This window comes from Salvelinus fontinalis, chromosome 36 (assembly GCF_029448725.1).
Source record: "Salvelinus fontinalis isolate EN_2023a chromosome 36, ASM2944872v1, whole genome shotgun sequence".
Taxonomy (NCBI): domain Eukaryota; kingdom Metazoa; phylum Chordata; class Actinopteri; order Salmoniformes; family Salmonidae; genus Salvelinus; species Salvelinus fontinalis.
Window position 1 is genome coordinate 33,450,587 of NC_074700.1, and position 19,589 is coordinate 33,470,175.

Here is a 19,589-nt window from a genome sequence, read left to right on the forward strand (position 1 = left end):
CATGGTCCCAGACCCCGCATCCCAGACAGTACATTGTCCCAGACCCCTCATCCCAGACAGTACATGGTCCCAGACCCCGCATCCCAGACAGTACATTGTCCCAGACCCCGCATCCCAGACAGTACATGGTCCCAGACCCCTCATCCCAGACAGTACATGGTCCCAGACCCCTCATCCCAGACAGTACATGGTCCCAGACCCCGCATCCCAGACAGTACATGGTCCCAGACCCCTCATCCCAGACAGTACATGGTCCCAGACCCCTCATCCCAGACAGTACATTGTCCCAGACCCCTCATCCCAGACAGTACATTGTCCCAGACCCCGCATCCCAGACAGTACATGGTCCCAGACCCCTCATCCCAGACAGTACATGGCCCCACACCCCTCATCCCAGACAGTACATTGTCCCAGACCCCTCATCCCAGACAGTACATTGTCCCAGACCCCGCATCCCAGACAGTACATTGCCCCAGACCCCTCATCCCAGACAGTACATTGCCCCAGACCCCTCATCCCAGACAGGACATTGTCCCAGACCCCTCATCCCAGACAGGACATTGTCCCAGACCCCTCATCCCAGACAGGACATTGTCCCAGACCCCTCATCCCAGACAGTACATTGTCCCAGACCCCTCATCCCAGACAGTACATTGTCCCAGACCCTCATCCCAGACAGTACATGGTCCCAGACCCCTCATCCCAGACAGTACATGGTCCCAGACCCCTCATCCCAGACAGTACATTGTCCCAGACCCCTCATCCCAGACAGTACATTGTCCCAGACCCCTCATCCCAGACAGTACATTGCCCCAGACCCCTCATCCCAGACCCCTCATCCCAGACAGTACATTGTCCCAGACCCCTCATCCCAGACAGTATATTGTCCCAGACCCCTCATCCCAGACAGTATATTGTCCCAGACCCCTCATCCCAGACAGTATATTGTCCCAGACCCCTCATCCCAGACAGTACATTGTCCCAGACAGTACATTGTCCCACACCCCTCATCCCAGACAGTACATTGTCCCAGACCCCTCATCCCAGACAGTATATTGTCCCAGACCCCTCATCCCAGACAGTATATTGTCCCAGACCCCTCATCCCAGACAGTACATTGTCCCAGACAGTACATTGTCCCACACCCCTCATCCCAGACAGTACATTGTCCCACACCCCTCATCCCAGACAGTACATTGCCCCAGACAGTACATTGTCCCAGACAGTACATGGTCCCAGACCCCTCATCCCAGACAGTACATGGTCCCAGACCCCTCATCCCAGACAGTATATTGTCCCAGACCCCTCATCCCAGACAGTACATGGTCCCAGACCCCTCATCCCAGACAGTACATTGTCCCACACCCCTCATCCCAGACAGTACATTGTCCCAGACCCCTCATCCCAGACAGTACATTGCCCCACACCCCTCATCCCAGACAGCCATTTATAGCCATTTAAGATGGCGTCTCATGTGGGAGACTTAGGTAGACAGTTTGAGCTACTCCAGGAAGTGACGTTACAGGTTCTCAGTGCTGCCCCCTCTCATTAAGTAACTCAAGTTGAAGGCCAACCGGGGTACTGCAGGCTGCCATTAGACATAACATGCAGGCTAGCTCAGTGCTGCCCCCTCTCATTAAGTAACTCAAGTTGAAGGCCAACCGGGGTACTGCAGGCTGCCATTAGACATAACATGCAGGCTAGCTCAGTGCTGCCCCCTATCATTAAGTAACTCAAGTTGAAGGCCAACCGGGGTACTGCAGGCTGCCATTAGACATAACATGCAGGCTAGCTCAGTGCTGCCCCCTCTCATTAAGTAACTCAAGTTGAAGGCCAACCGGGGTACTGCAGGCTGCCATTAGACATAACATGCAGGCTAGCTCAGTGCTGCCCCCTCTCATTAAGTAACTCAAGTTGAAGGCCAACCGGGGTACTGCAGGCTGCCATTAGACATAACATGCAGGCTAGCTCAGTGCTGCCCCCTCTCATTAAGTAACTCGAGTTGAAGGCCAACCGGGGTACTGCAGGCTGTCATTAGACATAACATGCAGGCTAGCTCAGTACTACCCCCTCTCATTAAGTAACTCAGTTAACAAACTATATAACCTTCCTGTATTCTGACTAGATCAGATGTTAAACTATATAACCTTCCTGTATTCTGACTAGATCAGATTGTAAGTTGGTGGTTGAAGATATCCCTCTAGTGGTGCGGGGGCTGTGCTTTGGCAAAGTGGGTGGGGTTATATCCTTCCTGTTTGGCCCTGTCCGGGGGTATCATCGGATGGGGCCACAGTGTCTCCTGACCCCTCCTGTCTCAGCCTCCAGTATTTATGCTGCAGTAGTTTGTGTCGGGGGGCTAGGGCCAGTTGGTTATATCTGGAGTACTTCTCCTGTCGTATCCAGTGTCCTGTGTGAATTTAAGTATGCTCTCTCTAATTCTCTCCTTCTCTCTTTCTTTCTCTCTCTCGGAGGACCTGAGCCCTAGGACCATACGTCAGGACTACTGGGCATGATGACTCCTTGCTGTCCCCAGTCCACCTGGCCTTGCTGCTGTCCCAGTTTCAACTGTTCTGCCTGCGGCTATGGAACCCCTACCTGTCCCAGATCTGCTGTTTTCAACTCTTAATGATCGGCTATGAAAAGCCAACTGACATTTATTCCTGATTATTATTTGACCATGCTTGTCATTTATGAACATTTTGAACATCTTGGCCATGTTCTGTTATAATCTCCACCCGGCACAGCCAGAAGAGGACTGGCCATTCCTCATAGCCTGGTTCCTCTCTAGGTTTCTTCCTAGGTTTTGGCCTTTCTAGGGAGTTTTTCCTAGCCACCGTGCTTCTACACCTGCATTGCTTGCTGTTTGGGGTTTTAGGCTGGGTTTCTGTACAGCACTTCGAGATATTAGCTGATATACGAAGGGCTATATAAAATAAACTTGATTGATTGATTGATCAGATGGTGTTAAACTATATAACCTTCCTGTATTCTGACTAGATCAGATGTTAAACTATATAACCTTCCTGTATTCTGACTAGATCAGATGGTGTTAAACTATATAACCTTCCTGTATTCTGACTAGATCAGATGGTGTTAAACTATATAACCTTCCTGTATTCTGACTAGATCAGATGGTGTTAAACTATATAACCTTCCTGTATTCTGACTAGATCAGATGGTGTTAAACTATATAACCTTCCTGTATTCTGACTAGATCAGATGTTAAACTATATAACCTTCCTGTATTCTGACTAGATCAGATGGTGTTAAACTATATAACCTTCCTGTATTCTGACTAGATGGTGTTAAACTATATAACCTTCCTGTATTCTGACTAGATGGTGTTAAACTATATAACCTTCCTGTATTCTGACTAGATGGTGTTAAACTATATAACCTTCCTGTATTCTGACTAGATCAGATGGTGGTAAACTATATAACCTTCCTGTATTCTGACTAGATCAGATGGTGTTAAACTATATAACCTTCCTGTATTCTGACTAGATGGTGTTAAACTATATAACCTTCCTGTATTCTGACTAGATCAGATGGTGTTAAACTATATAACCTTCCTGTATTCTGACTAGATGGTGTTAAACTATATAACCTTCCTGTATTCTGACTAGATCAGATGGTGTTAAACTATATAACCTTCCTGTATTCTGACTAGATCAGATGTTAAACTATATAACCTTCCTGTATTCTGACTAGATGGTGTTAAACTATATAACCTTCCTGTATTCTGACTAGATGGTGTTAAACTATATAACCTTCCTGTATTCTGACTAGATCAGATGGTGGTAAACTATATAACCTTCCTGTATTCTGACTAGATCAGATGGTGTTAAACTATATAACCTTCCTGTATTCTGACTAGATGGTGTTAAACTATATAACCGTCCTGTATTCTGACTAGATCAGATGGTAAACTATATAACCTTCCTGTATTCTGACTAGATCAGATGGTGTTAAACTATATAACCTTCCTGTATTCTGACTAGATCAGATGTTAAACTATATAACCTTCCTGTATTCTGACTAGATCAGATGGTGTTAAACTATATAACCTTCCTGTATTCTGACTAGATCAGATGTTAAACTATATAACCTTCCTGTATTCTGACTAGATCAGATGATGTTAAACTATATAACCTTCCTGTATTCTGACTAGATCAGATGTTAAACTATATAACCTTCCTGTATTCTGACTAGATCAGATGGTGTTAAACTATATAACCTTCCTGTATTCTGACTAGATCAGATGTTAAACTATATAACCTTCCTGTATTCTGACTAGATGGTGTTAAACTATATAACCTTCCTGTATTCTGACTAGATCAGATGTTAAACTATATAACCTTCCTGTATTCTGACTAGATGGTGTTAAACTATATAACCTTCCTGTATTCTGACTAGATCAGATGTTAAACTATATAACCTTCCTGTATTCTGACTAGATCAGATGGAGTTAAACTATATAACCTTCCTGTATTCTGACTAGATCAGATGGTGGTAAACTATATAACCTTCCTGTATTCTGACTAGATCAGGTGTTAAACTATATAACCTTCCTGTATTCTGACTAGATGATGTTAAACTATATAACCTTCCTGTATTCTGACTAGATCAGATGATGTTAAACTATATAACCTTCCTGTATTCTGACTAGATCAGATGGAGTTAAACTATATAACCTTCCTGTATTCTGACTAGATCAGATGTTAAACTATATAACCTTCCTGTATTCTGACTAGATCAGATGGTGGTAAACTATATAACCTTCCTGTATTCTGACTAGATGGTGTTAAACTATATAACCTTCCTGTATTCTGACTAGATCAGATGGTGGTAAACTATATAACCTTCCTGTATTCTGACTAGATCAGATGGTGTTAAACTATATAACTTTCCTGTATTCTGACTAGATCAGATGGAGTTAAACTATATAACCTTCCTGTATTCTGACTAGATCAGATGTTAAACTATATAACCTTCCTGTATTCTGACTAGATCAGATGGAGTTAAACTATATAACCTTCCTGTATTCTGACTAGATCAGATGGAGTTAAACTATATAACCTTCCTGTATTCTGACTAGATCAGATGGAGTTAAACTATATAACCTTCCTGTATTCTGACTAGATCAGATGGTGTTAAACTATATAACCTTCCTGTATTCTGACTAGATCAGATGGTGTTAAACTATATAACCTTCCTGTATTCTGACTAGATCAGATGTTAAACTATATAACCTTCCTGTATTCTGACTAGATCAGATGGTGTTAAACTATATAACCTTCCTGTATTCTGACTAGATGGTGTTAAACTATATAACCTTCCTGTATTCTGACTAGATCAGATGTTAAACTATATAACCTTCCTGTATTCTGACTAGATCAGATGATGTTAAACTATATAACCTTCCTGTATTCTGACTAGATCAGATGGTGGTAAACTATATAACCTTCCTATATTCTGACTAGATGGTGTTAAACTATATAACCTTCCTGTATTCTGACTAGATCAGATGGTGGTAAACTATATAACCTTCCTGTATTCTGACTAGATCAGATGGAGTTAAACTATATAACCTTCCTGTATTCTGACTAGATCAGATGTTAAACTATATAACCTTCCTGTATTCTGACTAGATCAGATGTTAAACTATATAACCTTCCTGTATTCTGACTAGATCAGATGGAGTTAAACTATATAACCTTCCTGTATTCTGACTAGATCAGATGGAGTTAAACTATATAACCTTCCTGTATTCTGACTAGATCAGATGGTGTTAAACTATATAACCTTCCTGTATTCTGACTAGATCAGATGGTGTTAAACTATATAACCTTCCTGTATTCTGACTAGATCAGATGTTAAACTATATAACCTTCCTGTATTCTGACTAGATCAGATGGTGTTAAACTATATAACCTTCCTGTATTCTGACTAGATGGTGTTAAACTATATAACCTTCCTGTATTCTGACTAGATCAGATGTTAAACTATATAACCTTCCTGTATTCTGACTAGATCAGATGATGTTAAACTATATAACCTTCCTGTATTCTGACTAGATCAGATGGTGGTAAACTATATAACCTTCCTGTATTCTGACTAGATGGTGTTAAACTATATAACCTTCCTGTATTCTGACTAGATGGTGTTAAACTATATAACCTTCCTGTATTCTGACTAGATCAGATGGTGGTAAACTATATAACCTTCCTGTATTCTGACTAGATCAGATGGAGTTAAACTACACTGCTCAAAAAAATAAAGGGAACACTTAAACAACACAATGTAACTCCAAGTCAATCACACTTCTATGAAATCAAACTGTCCACTTAGGAAGCAACACTGATTGACAATAAATTTCACATGCTGTTGTGCAAATGGAATAGACAAAAGGTGGAAATTATAGGCAATTAGCAAGACACCCCCAAAAAAGGAGTGATTCTGCAGGTGGTGACCACAGACCACTTCTCAGTTCCTATGCTTCCTGGCTGATGTTTTGGTCACTTTTGAATGCTGGCGGTGCTCTCACTCTAGTGGTAGCATGAGACGGAGTCTACAACCCACACAAGTGGCTCAGGTAGTGCAGTTCATCCAGGATGGCATATCAATGCGAGCTGTGGTAAAAAGGTTTGCTGTGTCTGTCAGCGTAGTGTCCAGAGCATGGAGGCGCTACCAGGAGACAGGCCAGTACATCAGGAGACGTGGAGGAGGCCGTAGGAGGGCAACAACCCAGCAGCAGGACCGCTACCTCCGCCTTTGTGCAAGGAGGTGCACTGCCAGAGCCCTGCAAAATGACCTCCAGCAGGCCACAAATGTGCATGTGTCAGCATATGGTCTCACAAGGGGTCTGAGGATCTCATCTCGGTACCTAATGGCAGTCAGGCTACCTCTGGCGAGCACATGGAGGGCTGTGCGGCCCCACAAAGAAATGCCACCCCACACCATGACTGACCCACCGCCAAACCGGTCATGCTGGAGGATGTTGCAGGCAGCAGAACATTCTCCACGGCGTCTCCAGACTCTGTCACGTCTGTCACATGTGCTCAGTGTGAACCTGCTTTCATCTGTGAAGAGCACAGGGCGCCAGTGGCGAATTTGCCAATCTTGGTGTTCTCTGGCAAATGCCAAACGTCCTGCACGGTGCTGGGCTGTAAGCACAACCCCCACCTGTGGACGTCGGGCCCTCATACCACCCTCATGGAGTCTGTTTCTGACCGTTTTAGCAGACACATGCACATTTGTGGCCTGCTGGAGGTCATATGGAGGTCAGGCGCAGCAACGTGGGTTTTGTTTTGTGTGAAACGGAAGGCAGTGACAGCGTCATTCAAATCTCGTGAGTCATCTTTGACTGTCTAACTTGCTAATAGTGAATAATGTAAACTGAAGCGGTCAGTGTTACCTACTGTTGTAAAAACACTACCCGTTGTTCTGCTGGTGTGTGCGTCAGACTCTATTCGCCCAATGCACACGATAACACGTGATGGAGTTCAGTCACCCAACCAACACATTTTGTTCATTTAAAAGCCGTCAGACGTCGACTTGGTTGTAAAAGTGTTCCAACAGGAGAAACACTATAGACTCCTGTATTTATGTCAATTGTTGGACTCATTGCAATTACTATCACTGTCTTCTTAAGACTCCTTTGTATTTATGTAAATTGTGGCATATACTCAAATGCAACTCAGAAGATTGACTGTGTGTCTGTGAATAATAATAATAATTCTAACGTAACACCAACAATAATAACAATGATAATAATACATTTGCTATTCCCTTGGGTACAGAGTGGGTTGATGCTACTGGTCCCTCATCATCAGATACTGTCTGCTATGTATTATAGGTACCTTTCATACAAATCTTAACCTTGTGACCCATTCTATAAATCTGTTGTTCGTCATGTAGCTTGAAAGGGGTGTATCTTGGCTATAAAAGACCTTTGTACTTTTGTCTCGTGGCTCTCAACAAATCATCTGAGCGTGAATCGTCGACCAGTCATCATTATCGTAGAGCACTCAATCGATTCACTTTATATGTGTGCGTTGTATTGACCTGCTCCCTTATTAATAAAGTGAATACAGATTTAGTTAAAGTATAACTCTGACTTGTGTGATAAGTTTGTCTCTTATTTGATAGTAAAGAAAATAACCAACATATTTGGCGACGAGGATGGGATGTGAATCTTCACTTGGTGACCGTTCCTGACCACCTGGGTAAATCGTGCGGGATCCCTCAAACTTGGGATCTCAGGGAGACCACACTTCTGGAACGAAGCAGATGGACCCACCTTTGATCTGAGAGGCAGCGAGCTGAGTCTCAAACTTAGTTAAAAAAAATAAAGAAGTGAGCGAAACACGCAGAGTCAAGTTTTTAAGAAAAGCTACGCTCTGAGTGTGTATTTCTGTGTGAGGGGGGCACTCCAAATCCAACTCTAAATACTGTATCCATGACTATATCCAACCCAACTCCATATACTGTATCCAAGACTATATCCAACCCAACTCCATATACTGTATCCAAGACTATATCCAACCCAACTCCATATACTGTATCCAAGACTATATCCAACCCAACTCCATATACTGTATCCAAGACTATATCCAACCCAACTCCATATACTGTATCCATGACTATATCCAACCCAACTCTATATACTGTAACCATGACTATATCCAACCCAACTCTAAATACTGTATCCATGATTATATCCAACCCAACTCCATATACTGTATCCATGACTATATCCAACCCAACTCCAAATACTGAGCAGGTCAATGACAACACGTCCTGATTTTTGAGAACAGAACCCTGCAGCACTCCATTATTAACAGAACCCTGCAGCACTCCAGTATTAACAGAACCCTGCAGCACTCCAGTATTAACAGAACCCTGCAGCACTCCAGTATTAACAGAACCCTGCAGCACTCCAGTATTAACAGAACCCTGCAGCACTCCAGTATTAACAGAACCCTGCAGCACTCCAGTATTAACAGAACCCTGCAACACTCCAGTATTAACAGAACCCTGCAGCACTCCAGTATTAACAGAACCCTGCAGCACTCCATTATTAACAGAACCCTGCAACACTCCAGTATTAACAGAACCCTGCAGCACTCCAGTATTAACAGAACCCTGCAGCACTCCAGTATTAACAGAACCCTGCAGCACTCCACTATTAACAGAACCCTGCAGTATTCCAGTATTAACAGAACCCTGCAGCACTCCAGTATTAACAGAAAGATGGTCAGAAGTCATGAACAGAACCCTGCAGCACTCCAGTATTAACAGAACCCTGCAGCACTCCAGTATTACCAGAACCCTGCAGCACTCCAGTATTACCAGAACCCTGCAGCACTCCAGTATTAACAGAACCCTGCAGCACTCCAGTATTAACAGAACCCTGCAGCACTCCAGTATTACCAGAACCCTGCAGCACTCCAGTATTAACAGAACCCTGCAGCACTCCAGTATTAACAGAACCCTGCAGCACTCCAGTATTAACAGAACCCTGCAGCACTCCAGTATTAACATGTCATCAACCTGAATACATTGTGATGTAACAATGAGATAATCATTAAACCAGCAACAGCTTTACTTGAAAGACATCAATAATTCACTGTGTCATAATTCACTGTAATTCACTTCCTCTGATCTATTACAGAGGAAGGAATGATGAGGGAGGAAGACCAGCTGAATACATGATCTATAACAGAGGAAGGACTGATGAGGGAGGAAGACCAGCTGAATACATGATCTATAACAGAGGAAGGAATGATGAGGGAGGTAGACCAGCTGAATACATGATCTATAACAGAGGAAGGACTGATGAGGGAGGAAGACCAGCTGAATACATGATCTATAACAGAGGAAGGAATGATGAGGAAGACCAGCTGAATACATGATCTATAACAGAGAAAGGAATGATGAGGGAGGAAGACCAGCTGAATACATGATGAGGGAGGAAGACCAGCTGAATACATGATCTATAACAGAGGAAGGAATGATGAGGGAGGAAGACCAGCTGAATACATGATCTATAACAGAGGAAGGAATGATGAGGGAGGAAGACCAGCTGAATACATGATCTATAACAGAGGAAGGAATGATGAGGGAGGAAGACCAGCTGAATACATGATCTATAACAGAGGAAGGAATGATGAGGGAGGAAGACCAGCTGAATACATGATCTATAACAGAGGAAGGAAGACCAGCTGAATACATGATCTATAACAGAGGAAGGAATGATGAGGGAGGAAGACCAGCTGAATACATGATCTATAACAGAGGAAGGAATGATGAGGGAGGAAGACATGTTGATATTTTAGCAGCCAATCATGTAGCCAGATTTACCAATACAACCTCTGATCACATCGCCAGTATTCATGACTCACCAACAATGAGTTGAACGGTGGTTTCCTTCACCTGGCTGTTCAGTGTTGGAAGGAAGCACCTGTATCTTCCAGCATCAGAGAGAGTAACGTTGGTCAGCTTTAAGGAGACGTTGCCATTCTTCTGTTCTCCATTAAACATTGATGTCCTATTCCTGTAGAATGGACACTGATCGCCATCGAAGTCTCGACCGTCTTTGTAACAATGAACCATTTTTCTGTTTTCTTCTTTGCATTTCCTGTCAGTCTCACTCAGGTCCAATCCTGTCCACTCCACTACCATGTCCTCAGCACTGACACTGGGTTTCAGGGAACATGGTAGAATGACGTCATCACCAGCTGAGGCAATGACTGGGTCAGCCGATCCAACAACCTCAGACAACCCTGGAGAAAAACAAACGACACATAGTTAAAGATACCTGGTAACTTCCTGTTCTTCCATGGATTCTGGGCCAAATGACACCATTCATTCCTGTGTTTAGACTCTATAGCATTGAAGCCAAATGAAGTTGGTTAAGATGGCGTCTCATGTGGGACATTTATGTAGACAGTTTGAGATACTCCAGGAAGTGACGTAGACATAACCAATGTTCCCTCAAAAAAAATTCGCCCCTGAACACATTTCAGGTCTGCTGAGCACAAACTTGAATGTTGTGAAAATTCTGTGCAACATGTAGGCTACAGTGGCTATTTGATCATAATGTAGGTCTACCAGAGTGGCCTACCATCATAATGTAGGCCAATTAGAGTGGCCTACCATCATAATGTAGGCCTATGAGTGGCCTACCATCATAATGTAGGCCTACCAGAGTGGTCTACCATCATAATGTAGACCTACCAGAGTGGCCTACCATCATAATGTAGGCCAATTAGAGTGGCCTACCATCATAATGTAGGCCTATGAGTGGCCTACCATCATAATGTAGGCCTACCAGAGTGGTCTACCGTCATAATGTAGGCCTACCAGAGTGGTCTACCGTCATAATGTAGGCCTACCAGAGTGGTCTACCATCATAATGTAGGCCTACCAGAGTGGTCTACCGTCATAATGTAGGCCTACCAGAGTGGTCTACCATCATAATGTAGACCTACCAGAGTGGTCTACCATCATAATGTAGACCTACCAGAGTGGTCTACCATCATAATGTAGGTCCTACCAGAGTGGCCTACCATCATAATGTAGGCCTACCAGAGTGGCCTACCAGAGTGGCCTACCATCATAATGTAGGTCCTACCAGAGTGGCCTACCATCATAATGTAGGCCTACCAGAGTGGCCTACCAGAGTGGTCTACCATCATAATGTAGGTCCTACCAGAGTGGCCTACCATCATAATGTAGGCCTACCAGAGTGGCCTACCAGAGTGGTCTACCATCATACTGTAGGCCTACCAGAGTGTCCTACCATCATACTGTAGGTCTACCAGAGTGGCCTACCATCATACTGTAGGCCTACCAGAGTGGCCTATCAGAGTGGCCTACCAGAGTGGCCTATCAGAGTGGCCTACCAGAGTGGCCTATCAGAGTGGCCTACCAGAGTGGCCTATCAGAGTGGCCTACCAGAGTGGCCTATCAGAGTGGCCTACCAGAGTGGCCTATCAGAGTGGTCTACCAGAGTGGTCTACCAGAGTGGTCTACCAGAGTGGTCTATCAGAGTGGCCTACCAGAGTGGTCTATCAGAGTGGCCTACCAGAGTGGTCTACCAGAGTGGTCTACCAGAGTGGTCTACCAGAGAGGTCTACCAGAGTGGTCTACCAGAGAGATCTACCAGAGAGGTCTACCAGAGAGGTCTACCAGAGTGGTCTACCAGAGAGGCCTACCAGAGAGGTCTACCAGAGTGGTCTACCAGAGAGGTCTACCAGAGTGGTCTACCAGAGTGGTCTACCAGAGTGGTCTACCAGAGAGGTCTACCAGAGAGGCCTACCAGAGTTGTCTACCATCAGAAACAATGGAGAAAATGCATCCCATAACATTTTAACATGGAAATAGCTGTTCTATTAAGCAGTCAATGTGTGGTGTTCATCCCAGACAGTACATGGTCCCAGACCCCGCATCCCAGACAGTACATTGTCCCAGACCCCTTATCCCAGACAGTACATGGTCCCAGACCCCGCATCCCAGACAGTACATTGTCCCAGACCCCGCATCCCAGACAGTACATGGTCCCAGACCCCTCATCCCAGACAGTACATGGTCCCAGACCCCTCATCCCAGACAGTACATGGTCCCAGACCCCGCATCCCAGACAGTACATGGTCCCAGACCCCTCATCCCAGACAGTACATGGTCCCAGACCCCTCATCCCAGACAGTACATTGTCCCAGACCCCTCATCCCAGACAGTACATTGTCCCAGACCCCGCATCCCAGACAGTACATGGTCCCAGACCCCTCATCCCAGACAGTACATGGCCCCACACCCCTCATCCCAGACAGTACATTGTCCCAGACCCCTCATCCCAGACAGTACATTGTCCCAGACCCCGCATCCCAGACAGTACATTGCCCCAGACCCCTCATCCCAGACAGTACATTGCCCCAGACCCCTCATCCCAGACAGGACATTGTCCCAGACCCCTCATCCCAGACAGGACATTGTCCCAGACCCCTCATCCCAGACAGGACATTGTCCCAGACCCCTCATCCCAGACAGTACATTGTCCCAGACCCCTCATCCCAGACAGTACATTGTCCCAGACCCTCATCCCAGACAGTACATGGTCCCAGACCCCTCATCCCAGACAGTACATGGTCCCAGACCCCTCATCCCAGACAGTACATTGTCCCAGACCCCTCATCCCAGACAGTACATTGTCCCAGACCCCTCATCCCAGACAGTACATTGCCCCAGACCCCTCATCCCAGACCCCTCATCCCAGACAGTACATTGTCCCAGACCCCTCATCCCAGACAGTATATTGTCCCAGACCCCTCATCCCAGACAGTATATTGTCCCAGACCCCTCATCCCAGACAGTATATTGTCCCAGACCCCTCATCCCAGACAGTACATTGTCCCAGACAGTACATTGTCCCACACCCCTCATCCCAGACAGTACATTGTCCCAGACCCCTCATCCCAGACAGTATATTGTCCCAGACCCCTCATCCCAGACAGTATATTGTCCCAGACCCCTCATCCCAGACAGTACATTGTCCCAGACAGTACATTGTCCCACACCCCTCATCCCAGACAGTACATTGTCCCACACCCCTCATCCCAGACAGTACATTGCCCCAGACAGTACATTGTCCCAGACAGTACATGGTCCCAGACCCCTCATCCCAGACAGTACATGGTCCCAGACCCCTCATCCCAGACAGTATATTGTCCCAGACCCCTCATCCCAGACAGTACATGGTCCCAGACCCCTCATCCCAGACAGTACATTGTCCCACACCCCTCATCCCAGACAGTACATTGTCCCAGACCCCTCATCCCAGACAGTACATTGCCCCACACCCCTCATCCCAGACAGCCATTTATAGCCATTTAAGATGGCGTCTCATGTGGGAGACTTAGGTAGACAGTTTGAGCTACTCCAGGAAGTGACGTTACAGGTTCTCAGTGCTGCCCCCTCTCATTAAGTAACTCAAGTTGAAGGCCAACCGGGGTACTGCAGGCTGCCATTAGACATAACATGCAGGCTAGCTCAGTGCTGCCCCCTCTCATTAAGTAACTCAAGTTGAAGGCCAACCGGGGTACTGCAGGCTGCCATTAGACATAACATGCAGGCTAGCTCAGTGCTGCCCCCTCTCATTAAGTAACTCAAGTTGAAGGCCAACCGGGGTACTGCAGGCTGCCATTAGACATAACATGCAGGCTAGCTCAGTGCTGCCCCCTCTCATTAAGTAACTCGAGTTGAAGGCCAACCGGGGTACTGCAGGCTGTCATTAGACATAACATGCAGGCTAGCTCAGTACTACCCCCTCTCATTAAGTAACTCAGTTAACAAACTATATAACCTTCCTGTATTCTGACTAGATCAGATGTTAAACTATATAACCTTCCTGTATTCTGACTAGATCAGATTGTAAGTTGGTGGTTGAAGATATCCCTCTAGTGGTGCGGGGGCTGTGCTTTGGCAAAGTGGGTGGGGTTATATCCTTCCTGTTTGGCCCTGTCCTGGGGTATCATCGGATGGGGCCACAGTGTCTCCTGACCCCTCCTGTCTCAGCCTCCAGTATTTATGCTGCAGTAGTTTGTGTCGGGGGGCTAGGGCCAGTTGGTTATATCTGGAGTACTTCTCCTGTCGTATCCAGTGTCCTGTGTGAATTTAAGTATGCTCTCTCTAATTCTCTCCTTCTCTCTTTCTTTCTCTCTCTCGGAGGACCTGAGCCCTAGGACCATACGTCAGGACTACTGGGCATGATGACTCCTTGCTGTCCCCAGTCCACCTGGCCTTGCTGCTGTCCCAGTTTCAACTGTTCTGCCTGCGGCTATGGAACCCCTACCTGTCCCAGACCTGCTGTTTTCAACTCTTAATGATCGGCTATGAAAAGCCAACTGACATTTATTCCTGATTATTATTTGACCATGCTTGTCATTTATGAACATTTTGAACATCTTGGCCATGTTCTGTTATAATCTCCACCCGGCACAGCCAGAAGAGGACTGGCCATTCCTCATAGCCTGGTTCCTCTCTAGGTTTCTTCCTAGGTTTTGGCCTTTCTAGGGAGTTTTTCCTAGCCACCGTGCTTCTACACCTGCATTGCTTGCTGTTTGGGGTTTTAGGCTGGGTTTCTGTACAGCACTTCGAGATATTAGCTGATATACGAAGGGCTATATAAAATAAACTTGATTGATTGATTGATCAGATGGTGTTAAACTATATAACCTTCCTGTATTCTGACTAGATCAGATGTTAAACTATATAACCTTCCTGTATTCTGACTAGATCAGATGGTGTTAAACTATATAACCTTCCTGTATTCTGACTAGATCAGATGGTGTTAAACTATATAACCTTCCTGTATTCTGACTAGATCAGATGATGTTAAACTATATAACCTTCCTGTATTCTGACTAGATCAGATGGTGTTAAACTATATAACCTTCCTGTATTCTGACTAGATCAGATGTTAAACTATATAACCTTCCTGTATTCTGACTATATCAGATGGTGTTAAACTATATAACCTTCCTGTATTCTGACTAGATGGTGTTAAACTATATAACCTTCCTGTATTCTGACTAGATGGTGTTAAACTATATAACCTTCCTGTATTCTGACTAGATGGTGTTAAACTATATAACCTTCCTGTATTCTGACTAGATCAGATGGTGGTAAACTATATAACCTTCCTGTATTCTGACTAGATCAGATGGTGTTAAACTATATAACCTTCCTGTATTCTGACTAGATGGTGTTAAACTATATAACCTTCCTGTATTCTGACTAGATCAGATGGTGTTAAACTATATAACCTTCCTGTATTCTGACTAGATGGTGTTAAACTATATAACCTTCCTGTATTCTGACTAGATCAGATGGTGTTAAACTATATAACCTTCCTGTATTCTGACTAGATCAGATGTTAAACTATATAACCTTCCTGTATTCTGACTAGATCAGATGGTGTTAAACTATATAACCTTCCTGTATTCTGACTAGATGGTGTTAAACTATATAACCTTCCTGTATTCTGACTAGATCAGATGGTGTTAAACTATATAACCTTCCTGTATTCTGACTAGATGGTGTTAAACTATATAACCTTCCTGTATTCTGACTAGATGGTGTTAAACTATATAACCTTCCTGTATTCTGACTAGATCAGATGTTAAACTATATAACCTTCCTGTATTCTGACTAGATCAGATGGTGTTAAACTATATAACCTTCCTGTATTCTGACTAGATCAGATGGTGGTAAACTATATAACCTTCCTGTATTCTGACTAGATCAGGTGTTAAACTATATAACCTTCCTGTATTCTGACTAGATGATGTTAAACTATATAACCTTCCTGTATTCTGACTAGATGATGTTAAACTATATAACCTTCCTGTATTCTGACTAGATCAGATGGAGTTAAACTATATAACCTTCCTGTATTCTGACTAGATCAGATGGTGTTAAACTATATAACCTTCCTGTATTCTGACTAGATCAGATGGTGGTAAACTATATAACCTTCCTGTATTCTGACTAGATCAGATGGAGTTAAACTATATAACCTTCCTGTATTCTGACTAGATCAGATGGTGTTAAACTATATAACCTTCCTGTATTCTGACTAGATCAGATGGTGGTAAACTATATAACCTTCCTGTATTCTGACTAGATCAGATGTTAAACTATATAACCTTCCTGTATTCTGACTAGATCAGATTGTAAGTTGGTGGTTGAAGATATCCCTCTAGTGGTGCGGGGGCTGTGCTTTGGCAAAGTGGGTGGGGTTATATCCTTCCTGTTTGGCCCTGTCCGGGGGTATCATCGGATGGGGCCACAGTGTCTCCTGACCCCTCCTGTCTCAGCCTCCAGTATTTATGCTGCAGTAGTTTGTGTCGGGGGGCTAGGGCCAGTTGGTTATATCTGGAGTACTTCTCCTGTCGTATCCAGTGTCCTGTGTGAATTTAAGTATGCTCTCTCTAATTCTCTCCTTCTCTCTTTCTTTCTCTCTCTCGGAGGACCTGAGCCCTAGGACCATACGTCAGGACTACTGGGCATGATGACTCCTTGCTGTCCCCAGTCCACCTGGCCTTGCTGCTGTCCCAGTTTCAACTGTTCTGCCTGCGGCTATGGAACCCCTACCTGTCCCAGATCTGCTGTTTTCAACTCTTAATGATCGGCTATGAAAAGCCAACTGACATTTATTCCTGATTATTATTTGACCATGCTTGTCATTTATGAACATTTTGAACATCTTGGCCATGTTCTGTTATAATCTCCACCCGGCACAGCCAGAAGAGGACTGGCCATTCCTCATAGCCTGGTTCCTCTCTAGGTTTCTTCCTAGGTTTTGGCCTTTCTAGGGAGTTTTTCCTAGCCACCGTGCTTCTACACCTGCATTGCTTGCTGTTTGGGGTTTTAGGCTGGGTTTCTGTACAGCACTTCGAGATATTAGCTGATATACGAAGGGCTATATAAAATAAACTTGATTGATTGATTGATCAGATGGTGTTAAACTATATAACCTTCCTGTATTCTGACTAGATCAGATGTTAAACTATATAACCTTCCTGTATTCTGACTAGATCAGATGGTGTTAAACTATATAACCTTCCTGTATTCTGACTAGATCAGATGTTAAACTATATAACCTTCCTGTATTCTGACTAGATCAGATGGTGTTAAACTATATAACCTTCCTGTATTCTGACTAGATGGTGTTAAACTATATAACCTTCCTGTATTCTGACTAGATGGTGTTAAACTATATAACCTTCCTGTATTCTGACTAGATGGTGTTAAACTATATAACCTTCCTGTATTCTGACTAGATCAGATGGTGGTAAACTATATAACCTTCCTGTATTCTGACTAGATCAGATGGTGTTAAACTATATAACCTTCCTGTATTCTGACTAGATGGTGTTAAACTATATAACCTTCCTGTATTCTGACTAGATCAGATGGTGTTAAACTATATAACCTTCCTGTATTCTGACTAGATGGTGTTAAACTATATAACCTTCCTGTATTCTGACTAGATCAGATGGTGTTAAACTATATAACCTTCCTGTATTCTGACTAGATCAGATGTTAAACTATATAACCTTCCTGTATTCTGACTAGATCAGATGGTGTTAAACTATATAACCTTCCTGTATTCTGACTAGATGGTGTTAAACTATATAACCTTCCTGTATTCTGACTAGATGGTGTTAAACTATATAACCTTCCTGTATTCTGACTAGATGGTGTTAAACTATATAACCTTCCTGTATTCTGACTAGATCAGATGGTGGTAAACTATATAACCTTCCTGTATTCTGACTAGATCAGATGGTGTTAAACTATATAACCTTCCTGTATTCTGACTAGATGGTGTTAAACTATATAACCTTCCTGTATTCTGACTAGATCAGATGGTGTTAAACTATATAACCTTCCTGTATTCTGACTAGATGGTGTTAAACTATATAACCTTCCTGTATTCTGACTAGATCAGATGGTGTTAAACTATATAACCTTCCTGTATTCTGACTAGATGGTGTTAAACTATATAACCTTCCTGTATTCTGACTAGATCAGATGGTGGTAAACTATATAACCTTCCTGTATTCTGACTAGATGGTGTTAAACTATATAACCGTCCTGTATTCTGACTAGATCAGATGGTAAACTATATAACCTTCCTGTATTCTGACTAGATCAGATGGTGTTAAACTATATAACCTTCCTGTATTCTGACTAGATCAGATGTTAAACTATATAACCTTCCTGTATTCTGACTAGATCAGATGGTGTTAAACTATATAACCTTCCTGTATTCTGACTAGATCAGATGTTAAACTATATAACCTTCCTGTATTCTGACTAGATCAGATGGTGTTAAACTATATAACCTTCCTGTATTCTGACTAGATGGTGTTAAACTATATAACCTTCCTGTATTCTGACTAGATGGTGTTAAACTATATAACCTTCCTGTATTCTGACTAGATGGTGTTAAACTATATAACCTTCCTGTATTCTGACTAGATCAGATGTTAAACTATATAACCTTCCTGTATTCTGACTAGATCAGATGGTGTTAAACTATATAACCTTCCTGTATTCTGACTAGATCAGATGGTGGTAAACTATATAACCTTCCTGTATTCTGACTAGATCAGGTGTTAAACTATATAACCTTCCTGTATTCTGACTAGATGATGTTAAACTATATAACCTTCCTGTATTCTGACTAGATCAGATGATGTTAAACTATATAACCTTCCTGTATTCTGACTAGATCAGATGGAGTTAAACTATATAACCTTCCTGTATTCTGACTAGATCAGATGGTGTTAAACTATATAACCTTCCTGTATTCTGACTAGATCAGATGGTGGTAAACTATATAACCTTCCTGTATTCTGACTAGATCAGATGTTAAACTATATAACCTTCCTGTATTCTGACTAGATCAGATGGTGGTAAACTATATAACCTTCCTGTATTCTGACTAGATGGTGTTAAACTATATAACCTTCCTGTATTCTGACTAGATCAGATGTTAAACTATATAACCTTCCTGT

At 43.4% G+C, this 19,589-nt stretch overlaps 1 protein-coding gene across 1 annotated transcript in view; it reads right to left on the bottom strand.

The window, feature by feature from the left end:
• LOC129835624 (putative selection and upkeep of intraepithelial T-cells protein 1 homolog) overlaps nucleotides 1-19,589 on the bottom strand; it is a 74,256-nt gene that overhangs the window by 42,038 nt on the left and 12,629 nt on the right. Inside the window, exon 2 of the mRNA XM_055901337.1 lies at nucleotides 10,656-10,787. Within this exon, the coding sequence (XP_055757312.1) occupies nucleotides 10,656-10,787 (132 nt within the window). The remainder of the gene's footprint in view (nucleotides 1-10,655; nucleotides 10,788-19,589) is intronic.